Source organism: Watersipora subatra, chromosome 3 (assembly GCF_963576615.1).
Source record: "Watersipora subatra chromosome 3, tzWatSuba1.1, whole genome shotgun sequence".
Lineage (NCBI taxonomy): Eukaryota > Metazoa > Bryozoa > Gymnolaemata > Cheilostomatida > Watersiporidae > Watersipora > Watersipora subatra.
Genome location: NC_088710.1, coordinates 54,179,991 through 54,200,112, shown reverse-complemented (window position 1 = coordinate 54,200,112; position 20,122 = coordinate 54,179,991). Strand labels below are relative to the sequence as shown.

The following is a 20,122-nucleotide window of genomic DNA, read 5'->3' as shown; positions in this document are numbered from 1 at the left end:
ACATTCAAATAATACATCGTCTAAAGAGTTATGACTAAAAAGTGCAAAAGCAGACAAGTGGACTTTAAATAGTACGAGTTACCAAATTATTGAGAGACATGAGCCTGAGAACCATCTCACAGGATGACTTGAGACTGGAGCGGGGCAAGTAGCCAATGACATTCTTGATCAGCTGCAGAGTGTGAATGATGTCACTACATTGCGCAGCGTCTGTAAAACAAACCGGAAAACCTGTCAAGATAGCAGCAAGAAATTTGAATTAGCCAAACATAGCAGAATTGCAAGAATGAGGAATAGCCAGGGAGTCTTGACAGAGTTTTCAAGTCGGAGCAAAAATGACTTTAATAGCAGACTACATTTACCATCAATGTAATATTTGCACATATAAATATGCAAATACATGTATAAAGCTGGTAACGTGGTGAAGAGTTAGTTTAGTCACACACAGGAAACAGTAGCAACTCAGGAACTTGTCGTCTGAACAGAGATTACAATCTAGGGTAAAAAGGCGAGCAGACAAAATTAGTTATACACAACACAGTTTAAAGTGGATGTGACCCTTATAAAAATCACATACCAAAACGTAATCAGTGTTTTTCTAATAGGCTCACATCAATGTGTTAACTTTACATGTATCATTATTAATAAGAAAATACAGTAAAACCAACATATTAAATTAATACGTTTCGACGTTTGCTGTATATAAAAATGATCAATGCTGTAAAAAATGTTCTTACAAGAATACATTGTGTTTCATGTAATTTGTTCCTCAGGTCAAAAACTTAATGATAGATACAACATTGAAGTTGATGCATTATGTAAAACTACGCAAATAAACTAAATGTGAAATACTACATAACATGTGAAATACTACATAACATGTGAAATACTACATCACATGTGAAATACTACATAACATGTGAAATACTACATAACATGTGAAATACTACATAACATGTGAAATACTACATAACATGTGAAATACTACATAACATGTGAAGTATTACATTACATGTGAAATATTACATGTAAGAAACTATTTATTAAAGCAAAAATCGATAAAAAGAAGATATTTATAGTAACATTGCCTTTGCCTTTAGGTGAAAGCCAGGCGAGTTGAGGTGTAGCATGGGAGACAGGAGATGTGTAGGTAGAAGCCATGATAAAGATATGGAACTAGCCTATCTGACTATATAATCTTAAAATTAACATAACTATGGAAACTCTTGTTTTTAATATTTTATCCTTTTTTAGATTTTATTGTTAATACACAACTTCTTCACTCTAACTAGTTTCTTTTGCTTATGCTGGCAAGGTTTTCTTTAAAAGAATTAATCTGAGTATATTTGCTGTGGTTTTTTATTATTTGTTGGTTTAATGCTAAAAAAAAATTTTCATCACGACTACCACTTGCATTCATCATCTTAAAATCAGTGATTTCAAAAACAAAGAAAATTAATATTATTATAGCACCATAGAAGCAGACTACATGTATTTGAAAGAAAACTGTTGATTTACAAAATTGAAATATTTCAAAAAACTTTGTAAGCCGTACGATGGAAATTACTTCGCATGCCGAGACAAATATTTAATTTAATGACATATCAAAAGAATTCAAATGTTGAGGAGATCATAAGTAAAGGTTGGCTGAAAAAGGTTTTTTCTAGTTTGCATTATTGTAACCTCACAACAAGACAGTGTTGCAATTTTGTAGCAATTTCGCGACTGATGCTGATGCAAGAAATGTGCTTTTTATTTCATAGCTGGTGCATTACTTTGTCATAAAAAGACATTGCATAGCCATGAGGACATTAATTTGGTAACACAAAACATGTACTATAAATGAGATGTGAGAAGTGCCCACCTTTACTTTTTTGTACCAAGGTACTGTTGAGCAGATGCTGCACCTGAGTCATGCAGAAGGTTTCGGTCACGGCAGCGGCGGGATGTACTTCCACAATACCCTCCCTAACAATCTCACTCGCTCTTAAAACAAGAACTACAGCTTCTCGCACTGCCTTCCGTACCTAATGACAGCAACGTTTATAACAGAATAGTCTTTTTTCAATTAGTCCATAGTACAAACAGAAAAGACAACAGACATTGAAAATTTTACTGTTATATTATCGCAATGCATCTTTAAACACCAACAACATGGGATCAAAACTGGAAGAATAATGAGTATCTCAGTAAAATAAACAAATTCTTACTACACAAAATAGTTTTACGAAAAGAGGCTCGTCTGATTAGGTACTGATCAAGTAGTTGTTGCCTTCTAACTGCTACGCTAAACGATTTGTATTTGATGTAAGCGCCATGCTAGCGTTATTATAATCCAGCATAACTTAGGCGTAGCTACCATAACCATCAACTCCACACCCATCTAAATCCGATGACATGGAATTTAAAGGATTTTTATCTCTTTTTTCAGATTAAAACAGGGAGTAGAAGACCATACCTTTGGCTTTGAGCAGCAAGAGAATGAAAGCAGAGATCGGTAAACTTGCTTTGTTTCATCCAGATCCCATGTGGAAGCATCCTGACTTCTGAGCACGGTAGTCAGACAGTTGATCAACTAAATCAATAAACCATTTATCCCATTTATCACTTACACAGAAGATGTTCAAGTTCATGGTAGATATCAGTGTCTTAGAGGAAGACCTTGAACAGCACAAAATATTTGGGTAAAGATTTTCACAATAATACGATCAGTTTTACAGTTTCTGTGAATTGGCAGCATTAAACTTGTGGATATTTCTAATATAAGTTACACCTGCATGTACATACTGATGATGTTTATCTTTCAACATAAACAACGACTAACCATAAACAGAGTAATAAGATATTTAACCTTTTCTAATATAATACTCAGAAAGAACGCTAACAACAGTTGACAGAACGATTGGTTATGACAACAAAAATGCCCTCGTAGAAAACCTAACAACCGGCAATACTGACGAGGACATGAGTGTCATCTGGCTTATAACTACTAAAGTCCTATTTGGCTTTTTTATATCAATTATCTATACAGTCTATGCACCGTCTAACTGTATCAGTACAATACAGTAATACTTCAACTTACGAGTGCTCCAACGTATGAGAAACTTGAGATATGAGCCAGCTTTTAAGCAAGTTTTAGCACTAACATACGAGCCATGTTTGAGATACGAGCACGTGAGTCAGTTGCCAAGTATGCCGAAGGTGTTTTATGAGAACAGCATCACTCTGTATTTTTCAACTGATCAAGTTATACTTTTGTACCGTGTTTTTTGTGCAATTTTCAGTGCAGAATTATGTGAATTAAAAGTACTCTGCGTTGACTGAAAGTTTTCCAGTAAAATGAAAGATAATGCAAAGAAAAAGCGAATGATAACAGTTGATATTAAACGGTAAATTATTGACAAATATGCAAAATGTGTATGCGTGATTGAGCCAGCTCAGCAATATGACAGAAATACATCCACAATTATCAAACCGAAGGATTATATTCAGGGCATTTAGTTCGCAAAAGGACTGGCCATAGTTTCTAAACGGCGCAGCGATCTTCACGACCGCTGATGGAGAGACTGCTCAGGCATTGGATAAACAATTGGCCGGTGACAGCGTAACTGAAACGATGCTATATGATAAGGCCGATGCTATCTAGCAAAACTATAAAAATAGACATTCGGACAAGTTGGCTAGTGGTCGTGCATTAACCTTTTATTACGACACCTGCGTTCGTCCTAATGGCAACATGTTGAAAGGGCGACAAAGGCAAACGTCTTTAGATAGGAATATCTTAAAACGGCCGGCTAGTCGTGAAAGTGAAACAAAGGAAAAATTAGCTAACCAGCGAGAAACTTCAAACTACGAACGCCGAAGAAATTTTAATTACGTTAAGTTAAAAATGAAAGTTTGCTTTTAGGTTTGCTTCTACGTTTGTCTTTTAAGACATTGATAAAATTCAAATTTATCAAAGTCAACTGTTGTAATGAAGAATAACTTATATCTCCCTCTCTGGCAAATGCTAGCGTTAGCTGCTATTGTATGTATTTAATTTTACATTTTAATTAATCACATTTCCTTGCATTATTTTTTAATTGTGCTTTTTTAAAGCATTTGGTAAATTAGGGCAATAACCAACATGTTCTTTCTGTTACAATATCTTGTTTTGAGTGTTTTATTTGCATTTTTTAGAGTATGGAAACCAATCAATATATATTTAATGGTTCTATATATAAATAAACTGCACCAACATGCGAGTAAATTAACATACGAGCTCAGTCTCGGAACGCATTAAGCTCGTAAGTCGAAGTTTGACTGTATTTCATACTGATGTTCAATCAACATTTAAGGGTGTGTTATACATGAATAAATTCGAGTCATTGCATAAATCCTTGCCATTTCTATGGCTACAGTGCGCACTGCAATAATTATTAAAACCATACTGGAAAAGCTTTCATAACAACTCTACATACCGGTAATACTGTTTGTTGTTTTGAATACACAAATGAGTAATTGCTATTCTAACAGCTATATGGTGAATCAGATAATGAGTTCGCTATTGAAAGGACTCAATTGTAAATTTTATTTGTGAAGTATGCTCATACTGGCAGTTAGCTATTCCAAGTACTATGTTGTCGATAAATTTGATGTCATGGCCGCATGTCTTCAACAGTAGTTATTACTTTCTATCCTAGGTCAGAGCTAACAAGTGAAAAAAGCTTTACACCAATTTTCATTTAAAATTAAGATGCACATTACACTTGAATAAATATGGTGATTCTATACAAACAATATACACTAATAAGTTTACATCAAACCAATAACTACAAACGCCTGCTCTCAGTTTAAACGACATCATTATTTAGGAGATTTTAACACACCCACTGCTCCTAAAACACCCTTCCGAGAATGTAGCAGATGGGAATCAACCAATCGGAAGATGCAAGACAAGAAATATGTAAACCTTTCCGCTAACCTGGGATGACTTAATATATTCATGATAAAAATAATATAAGATGAAGGGATGATGAAGGGAATAAAAAAACATCAGAGTACGAAGATGAGAAACCTCCCTTATTGGAGACACTGCAGGTAAATGTTCGCTCATTAAAATTTGTGTTTTTATTAGCCGTGGCCATCGGATAGAATTAGCCAAAGTGAAAGCCCTGAAAACATAACTTTATTGTTGAAAGTCATCGTTGGTGTCAGATGGAGTAATCTTGACACCAATATTGAGTAATCTTAGATGACTGAGATGAATGATTAACCTTTTTTGAATTGTTACCTTCCTAATTCAATGTTTGTTAAATATTGTTAAATATATAGCATATTAAAAACTGAATTAAACTTATATGATTCAACATCTTATCAACTACTGCATAATAACAAAATGGTTGGTGGACCTTGATAAAAGTTGTATGAGATCGCTAGATTTAGGACTGGTTAAAACCTCACGCCTTCCACCACAAAAATATAATTTTCTCCTTAAATTACCCAGGATGAATTGAAATTAATCGGAAATTTTATGCAATTATACCATTACAATGAAAAGTTTCTAAGTAAAACTTCACCCGCAATACACAGCAAATAGGAATTATTACGCATTACTACATTTTATACTCTCAAGCTTAAATGGATGGTGCACGCCTTTAAATTTTGTTTGCATGTCGTTCATAATGTATTTAGCTATAGCGTATATATAAATCATATTAACGCCAGTGAATCAGTCTGTTGGTCAAAAACTGATCCAATATTTCACAATGAAGCTTCGTACTCACATACAATATACTCGTTTTGCAACAATCCTATTTTAACGGGTACAAATTCAAAACTAAGTCCATTTTTAACTAATTTGATTGCTGTCATCTCCATACACTCTTGTCAAATTCATCATGAACTGGTTTACATGTAGTTTTGAAACTTCGCCGCACCATAAAAGATAGCCCGTGAAACGTGGCAACAAGTCATCGTTATAGTGTAGATTTGCCTTTTAACTAGATCGAAGTATTAGCAACTTATAAACACATATTCTGACAACCACTGACACTGGTAACAGGTTGCAATGCTCGTAACCAAAAATACTAATGATTACAAGAGTGAATCAAATAAAATTTGCTGCTGTAAACTAGTGTACCTGAATATATGTGGACAGAGCCCTACTAGCATATACATGTAATACTAGCTGCTGTTATATGCTAGTCATATATGTACATTCAACAGTTGCATAGCCAAAGCTATTTACTAAAACACATACACTCGTTTTAGTAGAAACCAATGCAAGTCAAATGTTTGATGCATGCTGACTTACTAGTTTTCTCTTGGTTTCATTTATGATCCAGGTATCTTGTTTCGCAGACTAGATGCAGAACTCAGACTATTCTCTAACCAATGAATAATTTGTTTCACCCATAACTGAGTTAATATATATGGTGCATCTTCACGATTGCTTGGCATCTTTTTTTTATTAATATTGGCATACATATTACATAGATTAATACAACACAGTGCCAGTGGGTCACATGATTATTCAAACTATTGACCCCTAATGTAATACGTAGATTAATCAATAAATTAACTATTGATCCAACCTTTAGCTGTGATGTCACCAGAGGAAGACAACAATATAAAAGTTATTACCTTAAATATCTTCAGCATCACCTCTACTTGTACACCATTTGCTTCATAAATTGTCAAGTTGAACGCTAATATACGCGCGTCTCCTGAGTTTACGTTTTACTTTTTACATTTCTCCAAAGTAAAGTGACAATAAAAACCTCTTTGCTGATTATTACTTTACTAATTTCGTGTTTTACATATAATTTAGACTTTCGTCTGAAAAAGTTTTTTGCAACGTTTGATATAAAGCATATACGAAACTGCTCGATATTTATCTTTGTTTTTTAAGCTCAAGAACGATTTAAACATGTTTCTTGAGTAACAATAAAAACATATTTTATGTACATGTAATATTATATAAATATATATTAGTTTTATTGCTATGTGCAACCATCTGCGGCATCACGCATCAAAAATTATGGATTTTTTGAGTAAAAAGACAAAATAGACGGAGTAGAATATATTCATAAAGAAATTTGATATGAATGTAAAATTAAGCTGTAGAGCTAAAGGCAAAGTGGCTTCAAGTTTCCATCTTGAGGTTTGCCGTCGCACGAGGTGAAAGCAGCACGAGAAAAGACCTTGTTTAACTAACCTTTGACATAAATGCCGCCCCTTCGTTGTCAGCATTCTTTTCTAACAGCGACATGAGTACTTTACTGATATCTGAGAACTTTCCTTGGATGACACTTCTGGGTAGCCTGTAAAAAATGAGCAGAGTAGACATCACTAAGTCTACCTAGACAACAAACAGATGTACACATCACAAGCAGCATGTCACGAAATTAATGACCTACTTTTTGAGAACCATACTGAGGAGATATATAGTGGCACCGAGTCCGGCAGCATCCTCTGTGGTCTCCAATGTCGTCATCTGGATCAAACCACAACAGAGATTAGATGTTCAGACTGTACCACATGTTCAAAGAAAAAAACAACCATTTAGTTTACACTAAAATATGTAATATGAGAGGAGATACTATAAAGCATGTAATACACAACAAAGTAACCTGTAAGGACATAAGGACATTTCAACAAGGTACTGTAATTATAACTACTGTGCGTAAAGTAACAGAACAAGAGTAAATATGTATGGTGGACAAAGACTATTAAAGTGAGTACCATCAATTCCAGCTAGTAGGTCGAAAATTTGACAACAAATTCCAATCTAAAAATCCATCTTCGACTTGTACGGTCACACTTTTCGTGACATGAATTCTAGTAAAATGCAACTTCAAAAAACCATGCAACATCAGAATTACATAGGACATGACATAACGGGATTTATTTATAGAATAGTAAAATACTAGTAATCCTACTTTGAAATGGACCAAACACAAAAACTCTTCACCATTCAAATTGTCATCGTTAGAATTCCCTTCTGGAACATGTTTTTTTTCAAATTTAATGTTGTTTTCGTAGTATCTGCTTACACGCCCACACTTCTGTAACTCATTTGACACATCCAATATCATCCATACATCCTTTTTCCTATACATGAATTACAACTCCTGCCAGAAATTTGCCTTCTGGCATGGCTTTTCTATTAAAAATGTAAATATTATCACAGGCTGCAGTTTCGTTCTATTGGCGAGGCGGACCAACGCGAAGGTGAAAGTATTGTTTTTCATGCCTTGTGGTCTTCAATAGAACTTTCATATCTTATGTTTTTGTTAATTGTTGTATGTATTGCTGACGGCACAAAAACATGGGCGTTTTCTGCTGATGACATTTTTGAATCACATTTCTTCAGCTCCGCATCGTCCACCTCTGATGCCAACTGAACTATTAGCAACCAAACGACTTGAGCCTGAGATAGGGGTTGACCTATATGACAAGTGCATGTCAAAACCAGGATTTTTACCCAAACATTAGATCTCGACTTATATGCCGAGCAAACCTGTACACCAGAATTTATGGTACATGTAAAATATATCGGAATCACTTTTTGTAATTGTGGCAACAAAGTGAATTAATTTGTGAGCACTTTTTAATAACTAAAAAATTATTAAATTAGATGTTTTTATGAAGCATATAACATTTTCTGCAAAAAACCATGTGGCAGTTTTGCAACACGAAAAAATTGCAATATGTTACTTTTTTCTGATGAAGAAGTACAGAGTAAAATTTTGCAGTACCTGAACAATTGTTAGAAACCGCTGAGTATCGAAAGGTATTGATGAGATGTTTATGTTGCAATATAATGGGCATTTTATGTGTAGGCTAGATGAATGCCCGACGTAGCCTGGGTAATAAAAAAAGTCTTTACACCGAAAAAAATATTTAACATACAACAACAGTTAGCATTCTAACTTTTAAACTTCATATCATGAAAGAAGTGTTTAGTGCAGTTCAAATAAATTAGGAAAAAGAATAAAACAACTGTAAAGGATTTTAATTTTAAGCCTTTTCAAATAATTGTAACTTTTTAATTTCATATTACGAAAGAAGTGTTTTGTTGAAATAAATTAAGAGAAAAAATGAAACAAAATGTAAAGGTGTTTAAATGTGAATGTGAAATAATTAGCAAGCAATGACTAAATAGAGTCTGTTTTGCTACGATTACAATGAAAAATTATTTGGCATACAATTTTATGATTTTAATTCGTTTGCGTTGGCATCGTAAAATGAAAATATCAAATAGAGTGGTAGAAAAACCCATGATAATTATCTAATGCAAACATCCCCTGGTGAAAATCATCAACATTATATAAGTACTATACATATTGACCATTAGTAACAGAACGACATGCTAACCTTAATAACTATAGTAATCTACAGTAAGTTTAGTGTATTTAGTGGTTATGATCTGTGTAAAAAAAGTAACATTACAAGGTACTATGTGCAGTTCGTACCGGAGCGAGTTCTTACCTTCGAGACAGAGGTATAACATAAATTTTGAATTTAACTTAAATGAGTTTAGCTTATTAAACCAGCAGTTATATCTATGTTATTGTATATATTTTGCTAAACTTCTACTTCGTCATCGGCTAAAACTTCACTAAACACATACTCAGAGCTAAGTTTTAGTAAGTATTTTACTAAGCTAAACTTCAACTTAATCATAGGCTAAAATTTTATCACTCATCTGTTTTTGAATTCATGTATACTCTAACTTATAACGAATAACGCTGAACTAAGATAGCGAGCAACGTATATCTCTTTCAGGCATTGTGGGAGGGATTGCAAGGAATAGCGTATCGCCATTTTTGCTATTTTATTGTATTTAGCACACCAACTGCCAAATCTTAATTTTTTGAGAACTTTTGTTAATATCGTATGGCAAAAAAAAAAAAAAATTTCAATGTCAACGTCAATGTATGGAGAGAATGAAAAAAACATTGTGTTCTATATGGTAAAGCGAAAAAAATCTTATAACAGGGCATTGTGACCCGAAGACGCACACTGTATTAATTAATAATTTAGCGTGTGCAGTCGCGAAAAGGGTTTACAGTATATGGTAGGAATGATGGTCACGGTAAGAAAGGCTTAGCATTGTGGTTAGTTGCAATATTTGTGAGATCAAATTTAGGAAGCGCATCGTTCAATCCTAGATGTTAATTGCTATAACTGGACAAAGCGCATCGTTCAATCCTAGATGTTAATTGCTATAACTGGACAAACCGGAGCATACACAAACTTGATTTATTAAATACAGATATGTTTAAACATTTAATAGTCAAGTTTTATTTAATCTTGTGCAGCCTAATTTTACTTCAATTATAGACAGAAAACTTAGAAAGGTCTTGTATAATCCCTTTAATCTATCCATAGATAATAAACACTGTAACATTATCTTGAGAAATAAATACACTCAGAAACTCAAAATAATTTCAAAAGCATGAACTAGTGTAGTTTGTTGCAATATATGACGATATGATAGCTCTTGTAAGATAAATCCTAGTTTAAAAAATGTGTATCCACAGCCTTACATTGAAAAATTCTAGTAAAAATGTTTAAATTAGTGAATTAAGTTAATAAATGAACAAGCTAAAACATAGAGCACAAAAATGTTCAAATACGTATGTGTTTGCACATAGAATATGATGAAGGCTTTTAGAGTGACAGACAGGCAACTACACACAATATACCGTACTTTTCGGACTATTAGCCGCTTCTTTTTTCTGATGATTTGAGCCATGCGGCTTATATAAGTGTGCGGCTATTCTGTAGCTTTTTCTTTCACCGCTAGGGCGCATTAACCAGAATCTACGGTTAATGTGCCTCTAGCGGAGAAAGAACATACGAAACAATGCCTAACGGTACTGTTCCGTTAGGCACTAGGTTAAAAAAGCGTCGGTTAATACAAAACAGTGCCGTTTGGCACTGTTCTGTTCTAAACAGCAATATTGGTGTCGCGTTTAATAGCACCGTCCTGAGTTCTGCGGCCTATACAAAGGTGCGGCCAATGTATTGTTTTATTATCATTTTTTGGAAAATAAAGCAGATGCGGCTTATATAGGGGAGCGGTTTATAGTCCGAAAAGTACGGTACTTAAACTACCTACTACACTACGCACTACTCACATTGTACTAAGATGATATTCACAACTACACTACGCACTACTCACATTGTACTAAGATGATATTCACAACTACACTACGCACTACTCACATTGTACTAAGATGATATTCACAACTACACTACGCACTACTCACATTGTACTAAGATGATATTCACAACTACACTACGCACTACTCACATTGTACTAAGATGATATTCACAACTACACTACGCACTACTCACATTGTACTAAGATGATATTCACAACTACACTACGCACTACTCACATTGTACTAAGATGATATTCACAACATAAACTCATACTGGCAATTGGTGTTAATTTGTAATTGCTTATAGAGCTTTTTCTTTCAACAGCTAATAAGAGAATTTTAGAGCTTCTATAATAACCTAAGCTGTTTTCAAGTTTAGAGCAAACTTTAAAAGTAAAATTTTAACCTGACAACCCTAAGTTTTTCTGAACCAACTTTAAAATAAAATTGCAAAATACTTTTTAACAATACAATTATTAGAGGTATTTGTCGAGAGCAGGCCAAACCTACGGAGTACATAATTATTCCACTACATTGTGACTCATCTACACCTGACTACCAAGCTTTTATTTGATAGTAGAAAATAACAACTAGATGAAATTATTCAACCATATATTAATACGAGTGTAGGTAAATTCCCAGTACAGTGGACACCCTATAAGGTAAACCTCCTTTAACGTGAATTTTACTGAATGTAAAGACTTGACGTAAACTTTTTGCTTTTTATTATGTAAGAAATTTTGCATAATGTAGTGCATGAAGTAGGTGCAATTCCCAAATTCGATTTGAATGATAAGACTCCCATAGTTAGCTATAATGGTATCGGTTTTTCTTTTGCTGCATTTAGGAAAGAAAATGATGTTCAGGGATACCTATTATTTATATTTTTTTACATATTAATATTATTATGATTTTAGATACATACCAAATGTTTTTCTTTTGCAGCATAGAATTTGCTGTGCAGAAACAAGTGAAAAAAATCTATTTAAACTGACATTGAAAGTATGCGCTCCCCTTAACTTAATGTAAAACTACCGTAATCATGGATCCTGAACCAAATAGTAAATGATAAGGAAAAAAGGGTAAAGTTGTCAATAAAAAACTAATAATGCCACAGTTACTGTACATCATTAAATTAAAACGTTAAATTCAGTTTTTTGAAAGGCTAAAGGGGTGAGTTTTGGGAAGATCTTGGAGCGGATAAAACTATTTCCCCGTTTTTACGCTTTGCACATCTATTGTATGTAAATGGGATTTGATGCAAAATAGTGTGCTTAATCACTCAAAATTTCCATTTTTTTTAATAAATAACAACTCAGAAGTGTGTAAAAAGCACTGTAGCAACATTATTACCTTATCATCAACTTCATTGCAAAAGGAAAATTACTTTAAAAAGTTTTACTACATTAAAAACCACTTTAAATACCACTATTAAAAATGGCTTTTTTAAATCGGCTAATAATTTACCATAATTTATTAATACTGTCCTAAATTTAAACACAAAAAAATTATGTAGCCATTGCCTAAGCTAAATCTAACTTACCAAAATTGCAAAATATTCCACCTCAGTCTCTTGTCCACCTTCTTGTTTGATTATCTCTGTTATTGCTGCCAAAACTGCTAACACCTACATAAATATACAATGTAATAACATGATGGGCAGTTTATTAATTTGAAGCTACAAGTTACAGCTTACAAGTTTTGACACATTAACCGAATATACTGTGAGATTTTAGGATATCAGAGATGTTCTCATGAATAGTAAAGATATCAAAACAGCAACTATTAGGGCCTACCGAAACAAAGTGCGTTAAAGAATTATTAGTCATTGAGGCATACCTCCTTGTGCAATGCATCATTGCTCCAATTCTGGTGAACTTTATTAAATGTAGTATTGGTACAATCAGTCCAGTTAGTGGCCCAAGTTTTGAAAGTCGTAGCATCATTTTCTTGTACTCCAAGATGTTGAGAATTTTGAACGTCATGCTTGGATAACGCAGAAACAGTCAACTTACTTACACCTGTCAAATACGTTATCACCATTTGCAGTTTACAGGTATCCAACTTCTATATTTTTAGCAAAACAAAAAAGCTCATATTGAAACTTTCGTTGAGCCTACTATCAACATGTCGATCTAGTTCAGCACGTTGGATTAACCAAAATATGGGTAAGCAGTCGGAATAATTTCGTTCTCATTTTTACTGAGGATATTTTCTGGGGTTACGTAGAACTGACAAAACAATCATATAGCAATTAAAATAAAAACTAAAAATAACCTCTAGACAAATGTAACAAAATTTATTCAAAGAAATGAGCATCAACTATTAGGTTCTAGAAGTCACCTTCAGTTAAGTTATGCGACGATCTAGAGTGATCTGTGTTAGTTATGAAGAATCTACTTTTCGCAGCATCTCTATGATTTTTTGTATCTGGATTACTGCTAGAACTTTGACCCTTTCGCCAACGTTTCTTTGTACTAGGTTTCTTCGCCATACGGTCTCAAGCCACAACACCGACAGACATTAGCTACGTCCTAGGCAAGCATGCTCTCCCTGTAGCTGAGCATTATATATTATTATCATAACATTACGGGGCTCCCTAATAAATCCAAAGTTTGCTAGTAAAACAGAAATCTATTGCTATTTGAACGTTTTTCTGCAGATTTAAATTTGCCGCAGATTGCAGGTCACATTGTAGGTCAAACAACTTTTCACAGCGAGCGGAATCTTTTACTACATGTAATTCGACCTCCATTTTGAGAGAAGTTTTGCAATTTAGGAGTTACTTATGCTACTGTTCAACCTTACCCAACGTTCTCCCGCGTATACCAGGTGATGATGTGTAAATGCAAACGTTGTCCAACTAAATGTATTTGATCACAGTTAAATTTTTCGTTATGAAAGTACGAAAAATAGCTAATAATGACAGCCAAATAGTAGGTTAAGTGCAAGCTAATGATCTGAAAACTTGAAATTTCTTGAGCAATTTTCATGTAACGATCAAGTCTTTTGAGTTCATTTTATGCACTTGTGATATTTCGTGCCATCCTTCTCTGGCTAGGCATGCAAAAGTGGTAATTAACGCTCATCGCTTGTAAAACTGCAAGCGTCTTACGTAGTTTCGTGCGATTAGGAAACGATAAATTCGCGCCTATTTACTAATTTGAATAATTGTTTGTAAGTAAAAATGTTTGGACTTTTTACCTTGCTTCTATCGTTACACTTAATCTTGATTGTCTACATTAATTGCAAATAAATATTATTGTTTCATATATGTTGATCTTTAATGTAAAAATATGTCACGTACTCAACGGCAAACTGCTTGTACCTTTGAACAGGCAGTATAATGTCCTATTACTTAGCTTTGAGGGCGTAACCTTTATAACTCTTTTTATTTATCGTTACTTTGATTCAAATGTGCTGATATTTGTTTAAAAATTCTCAATACTTTATAACCCCTAATACAGCAAGAGCATGTTGTTTGATTGTTTCTGGTACACATGTTAACTTTAGAGAGTTTGCACTATAAGTTAAGTATGAAATGATGTGCAATAATTTATTATTCAATATCTACATCACATTTCATTTAACAGTTCGTATAGCTTACTTACCTAGATCATGGGCGTTCACTTAACAACTGACAATTTTATTACTGCTTTTTCAATCGCTTCCTCCTGTTTTTGTTCAACTCAAATACGCCATATATTTGTAGGAGATTTGCAAGAGACATATGTTGTGGGTTCTATTTTCTTCTCTAAGTGGACTAATTACTTGATGCCTATATGATATGGATACTATGGTAAGCGTCTGCTCTCACTATGTGGAAATTGTATTTAGTTGCTGGGATGTTTGTTATAGGAGGCATGTTAGTTTGCAAATGAATTATATAACAGCTTCGTGATAGTCAAGTGTAGCAGAGAGTCACAATATTATCTAATGGGTACGTGTTACTTTGTCAGGTTTAACATACATGTTATTAATAAATACCCATACATTTTATTAATTGTATTGCTGAGAAGTATTTTATTTAATGGTTTGCTAACTAAGAAGAAGTTGGATTCGTCAAGTCAAGATTTTACTTTCGTCTTTGATCAAAGCATGAGAACAGTTCAGGTTATTGTTAGAGCTCTGCAAAATTCTCTTATTAGCTGTTGCGGTCAATATCTCTAAGCGTATGTAAGCTAACCTAAATTCCACAACCGTCTGTAGCCAAAATAGAATTCTTTCAAGTTAAAGATAAATATTAAAAAGAAAGCAGATTGTTGTAAGATTTGAACTGACCAACAATTATCGATTGTGAGAATGAGTTTATGTTGTTAATATCATCTTAGTGCAATGTAGGTAGGGTGTGGTGAAGATAATGTGCATAGGGAAATAGGAGTAGTCCCAGCCTGTCACCCCTAAGGCGCCTGCGCCATATCTTACGCACAAACACATAAGTATTTGGTATATTATTACCAATTGTACACTACGATAATATAATTCTTCATTAAATTTCTTAACTTTAGTTATAAAACATTCATTCTCAGATAGTTTCTGAATCGTAGTATTTTAATAGTTGCAACGATTGGTATATTTTTATAGTTGTCACACAGCGACTGGTTATGAGCTTTCTCTATTAACTCTATGCAAAAGTTTAATGAGCTCACGGCATAGAATTATTAGTTATGTCTGCATTCTACCTCAAACCATACCTTGGCTGTCTCCATAATTACTTTTGTGTTGCTATTTAGGGCCTTCGAGCTCCACACTAAATGCTTGGTCTGGCCTGTGTTTGATGTTAGTTTTTCTGTGTCATTTTTTTTTTAATTTGAGATTAATTTGAGTGTCAACTTAATGGCCACAGTGAATGCTGCATTTCGTTCTGTTGCAGCTTGTGTGTACAATCTTGTAATAACTTAAGGCAAAGTTACTTCAGACGCTTTCACCGTATTACCAGTTTCCATTAACATGTGAAATTATTGCTCGGCTGTTTGTTTAGCGCAGTTTACAGTAGTGTACTATTTTTCAACAACATTACATAACTACGTATAAATGAATTGTTTGAAATAAAAAATAATAAATTTATTAATGAAATGCACTAGTATAACAAAGTGCCTTGCCTTGTTATATGGTTCCTAGTCTGTATGTCTGTACCTGGATGTGATATAATGTAACAACTGATCTTGGCTGACATTTATAGCTGCTCGCCTTTTTGCCCATTAGCAGCTTTTGCTGAATATCTTCCCAAGAACACAAAAGTTGAGAAAAAACGAGCCAAAGTAATAGCTGGGACAGTCAACCTGATCAATAACATGAACTCTGCCAGTCAGGCATGCAGCTGCCCGTGTTTTTACTCAAATGTCTTCATAAAATGCGGTTGTTGCAATCTCTATAAGTAAAACCCTGTCAGCTTCCGGGTTCGTGTTGATAGATGTTAATAACGTATTAGGATTTGCCTCCGTTAGCGTCCCATTTTCGCAATGGCGTATTTACGCTTTGCTGACTACGCATTTTTCTTATATTTTATGTCAGCAAGAAATGAGAACTTAAAATTTTACAAATTAAATATTGATATAAAGCCTTCATCCCAAAATATTATAATGCGCGTATATGATTATGGTAATTGTAATTATAGGTTATTAAACTTTATAACAGTGCAAAGCCTTAATATTATCAGTATTATGAGGAGCTGATTACTCTACAAATAATTAGCAAGCCATAACACAAAGTTGAAGGGTTACAACTGCTAGTGCATCGGGTACCGTCTTAGCAGCTCTTAGGAAGCTAATTAGTTGCCATACTTTTTATTTCATAAAATATACAATTTTTTGCTTTTTGTATCCTGCCCAAACTAACAATCTGCAACACTTTCAACTGCTGAAAATGACTATTGGTACTACAAAGAAGGAGACCTCTAACCTCAGCTTCCATGTGCATGGAACAGTATTCCAAATCCGGGCTAGCATACTGTTCAGTAGAATTGCTAGAGATCGTTTGTAAAATTCAACATAATCCATAAAACTGCAAATATTCAATGTGCTTCCGATTAATTTAGTTGTAACAAAACCTTGTTAAAAAGTACCATAGCATAAAGTTGTGATACCAACAGAGTGTACACGTTGCTAAGGTAATTATGGGTTTCACAACTTCCATAGTTTTAGCGACAACTTCATAGTTTTCGCTACTCTCAAATCGACAGATTTAAAAAAGAAGGCTAAGAATGCGTGTAATACATGTATAACTAGTTAGCCTAGCTTAAACTAGTGATTAGCTTTAACAATTGACAAGCTAGCACGAGTGTTACAAAGGAGAAGCTGATACGAAGGCAATGCTGGATAATCTGAATGCTGTGGCTGTCTTTTGGCAATTGTTGCTGCATAGTTACAGAGCTAGCTCAGAGGGCAATTGCTTGTTCACTAGCTTCCTTATCGGCTGCAGTCATTAACAAGCTTGATATATTGCCAGGCCTTTGATTGGAGTTAGCTGAAGACTTATCCTTCACTTGAGGTTGAGGTTGAATCGTTTGCTCGTTGTTCAGGCATTGATAGCGGGTTCTACTTTTTTTGATCAAAGCGAACAGAAGACCCAGGCATGAGACTTATTTTCGTAGTACGACTATTTTTATGAAAATCATATCTGGTAACTGTATTACTTGCCTGAATAAAACAGACACTTTTTGTTTCCTTGTCTTGATGGAGGGTGTGAAGCGTACCCATTATTGATTGCTGACCCTTAGGAATTCGTATGGTTGTCTTTTTGCGCTTTTCCATGCCAGTTAAATGGCAAATATCAACTACGCTTAACCTAGCTTGCTGGTTATATCGCTTTTCATTCAAGTTTCAGTGAACTTTGGATATGTGAACAATGGTCTTTAGAGTGCGTTGCTTTCTCTGGCTTCGACGTCAATACTGCGTAGTAAAAGCGATGGGCCATCCACTTAGATTTTGCTGTTGCATTACGCAAGTGATTATAATGTATTATGGCTGTGATATCCTGTAAGTAACTCTTGTGAACCTGGTGTAAAGATTGGTTCATACACGCCGTACTGTTTGCAGTCAGTTTAGCGTGGCCGGCTCAAGGCTGGAACTGGACACGTCAAACGACTGCTCATAAACAGCAAAAGTCAGTCAAGCGGAAAAGTCAGTCAATCTATATTTATAGATAGCTCAGCCACCTAGGTAGGAGCTAAGGCCTTTTGTCACAATATACTCGGATTGCTGGTTAGTTCTCTCAAAGGATCTGTTGTCAGATGACAGTTGTACTTTATCAATTACGCCATCACTACTAGCATGCACTAACCTTGTTGCAGTCTCTCCGGCTAAACTATTTGCCTCTGGCAAACCTTCTGTCGACTGAGGAGAGAATATGATAGACACTATTGATCCAGCCCCGTTTATCTAGCAATGAATAATTACGGTGGGGGCGAGAGGTATCCAGGAACAGGCACTCTTGATCAGTCGAATATCTCAGAAAACTTAATAAATACCCTTCGAGCCTACCACCAGGTAAACTTTGGCTAAATTATTTAAATTGTGATTAAATGCGAAGTTGCATTCCTTTCATAGCAGTATTCGCTGTGCGGGGACTTGTTAGTAATACACATTTAACTTGCAGAACGACACTTATAGCAGTACTCTCTCATATGGTTAGAGTGAAACGGAATTCCGAATCACAAGTATAGGCGAGCTAGAATTATCGTGTTTGTTATCTTTGTTATCGTGGTTTTCTGATGTCGTTTGTAGACTGGCCTAAGCCCCCAAGACTATCAAGCAATGCAGGCGATTAGGCAGATGCAATTGCCAACATCACGACAGTTTTCTAACCAGCTACTAGATGCTCGCAATTCTGCTGCCGAGCATCGCATGCCAGATGTGTCTCAAAGTGAACTTCTTCAGATGCAGTTCATGCAGCAGCATCAAATGCAGCAGCATATGCAACAGCAACCACCACACCAGACATCCAAGGCCAGAGCAGCTAATGTTATGCCACACAAGGCCCCACCTTCACATTATAGCAACAAGGCAGCTCAGCAGGCCCATCCCTACCATTCATATTCTATGGCTCAACAGTCTGGGCAGCCGTCAAATCCTACCAGCTCTATGGACACAATTCCTCGTAGTGAGCTCTCCCTCCCTATGACTAATAGTGCTGCTTCGGCACAGATATCATCTCAACCTCAGCGTCATTCTATGGATTATTCTGTACAGCAGCATCAACAGGGGAGAATGGCCAGGCAGCCCATGTCATCACAGGCTCACAGTCAGGGACAAATACACGAACCACCCAGTTATAGCACCTCCACAGTAGCGGAGAATAGTATTGCGGCTGCCCCTAGCAGAGCGGCGCATGCTAACAGATACGCGCAGCCTAAGTCTATGGCAACCGCTCCCCAACAGGCTCGGCAACTACCTCAGCATGCATCGCATGCTATGTCTCAGGAACACAGTCCAAGGGAAGTTGGCCATGGTGCACCTGGGCAGCTACCTTTGGATGCCATAGTTAGTGCTAATAGGGAGCTTGGCCGTGGTGCACCTGGGCAGATGCCCATGGACGCTATAGCTAGTACTAATGCAAATATGCACAAAGACCAACCTGAGCCATCACATGTTCACTCACAGCAAACCAAACCCACTCAGAGTGCTCGATCTTATATTCCATACAAAACTGATTCCATGCGGAAAAATAAAATGGAGGAGGAACATGAGAAAGCCAATTCTCAGAAGAGTTCTAATGAGTTAAATATGAACACGGTGAGACAGGAGGCGCGTTCTAACATTCTATCCTCACAGCCTTCTAGTGTTGCCACCAATCAGCCTGCACCCAACCGGCCTCGGAGCGCTCGTGTTCCCTACAAGATGGACTCGATGCGGCAAGCCCAGCAGGACAGGGAGAAGAGTGTGGCTAACCCGACTGTGTCATCATCTGCCAGCTTTATCCCTGCTGCTGTGTCTCAGTCAGCGAGTCAAATCAAAGGTAGGTAATAT

The 20,122-nt window shown here is 35.4% G+C and overlaps 2 protein-coding genes across 2 annotated transcripts in view; one reads left to right on the top strand and one right to left on the bottom strand.

The window, feature by feature from the left end:
- Positions 1–13,655, bottom strand: part of LOC137391918 (RRP12-like protein) — a 28,614-nt gene extending 14,959 nt beyond the window's left edge. Inside the window, exons 1-8 of the mRNA XM_068078475.1 lie at positions 13,500–13,655; positions 12,996–13,177; positions 12,700–12,783; positions 7,401–7,477; positions 7,199–7,304; positions 2,459–2,575; positions 1,865–2,027; positions 83–210 (exon numbers count right to left, since the gene is read on the bottom strand). Of these exons, the coding sequence (XP_067934576.1) occupies positions 83–210; positions 1,865–2,027; positions 2,459–2,575; positions 7,199–7,304; positions 7,401–7,477; positions 12,700–12,783; positions 12,996–13,177; positions 13,500–13,650 (1,008 nt within the window). The 5' untranslated portion in view covers positions 13,651–13,655. The remainder of the gene's footprint in view (positions 1–82; positions 211–1,864; positions 2,028–2,458; positions 2,576–7,198; positions 7,305–7,400; positions 7,478–12,699; positions 12,784–12,995; positions 13,178–13,499) is intronic.
- Positions 13,656–18,541: 4,886 nt separating this feature from the next.
- Positions 18,542–20,122, top strand: part of LOC137390740 (uncharacterized) — a 35,207-nt gene continuing 33,626 nt past the window's right edge. Inside the window, exons 1-2 of the mRNA XM_068077063.1 lie at positions 18,542–18,643; positions 18,881–20,111. Coding sequence (XP_067933164.1) covers positions 18,542–18,643; positions 18,881–20,111 — 1,333 coding nt within the window. The remainder of the gene's footprint in view (positions 18,644–18,880; positions 20,112–20,122) is intronic.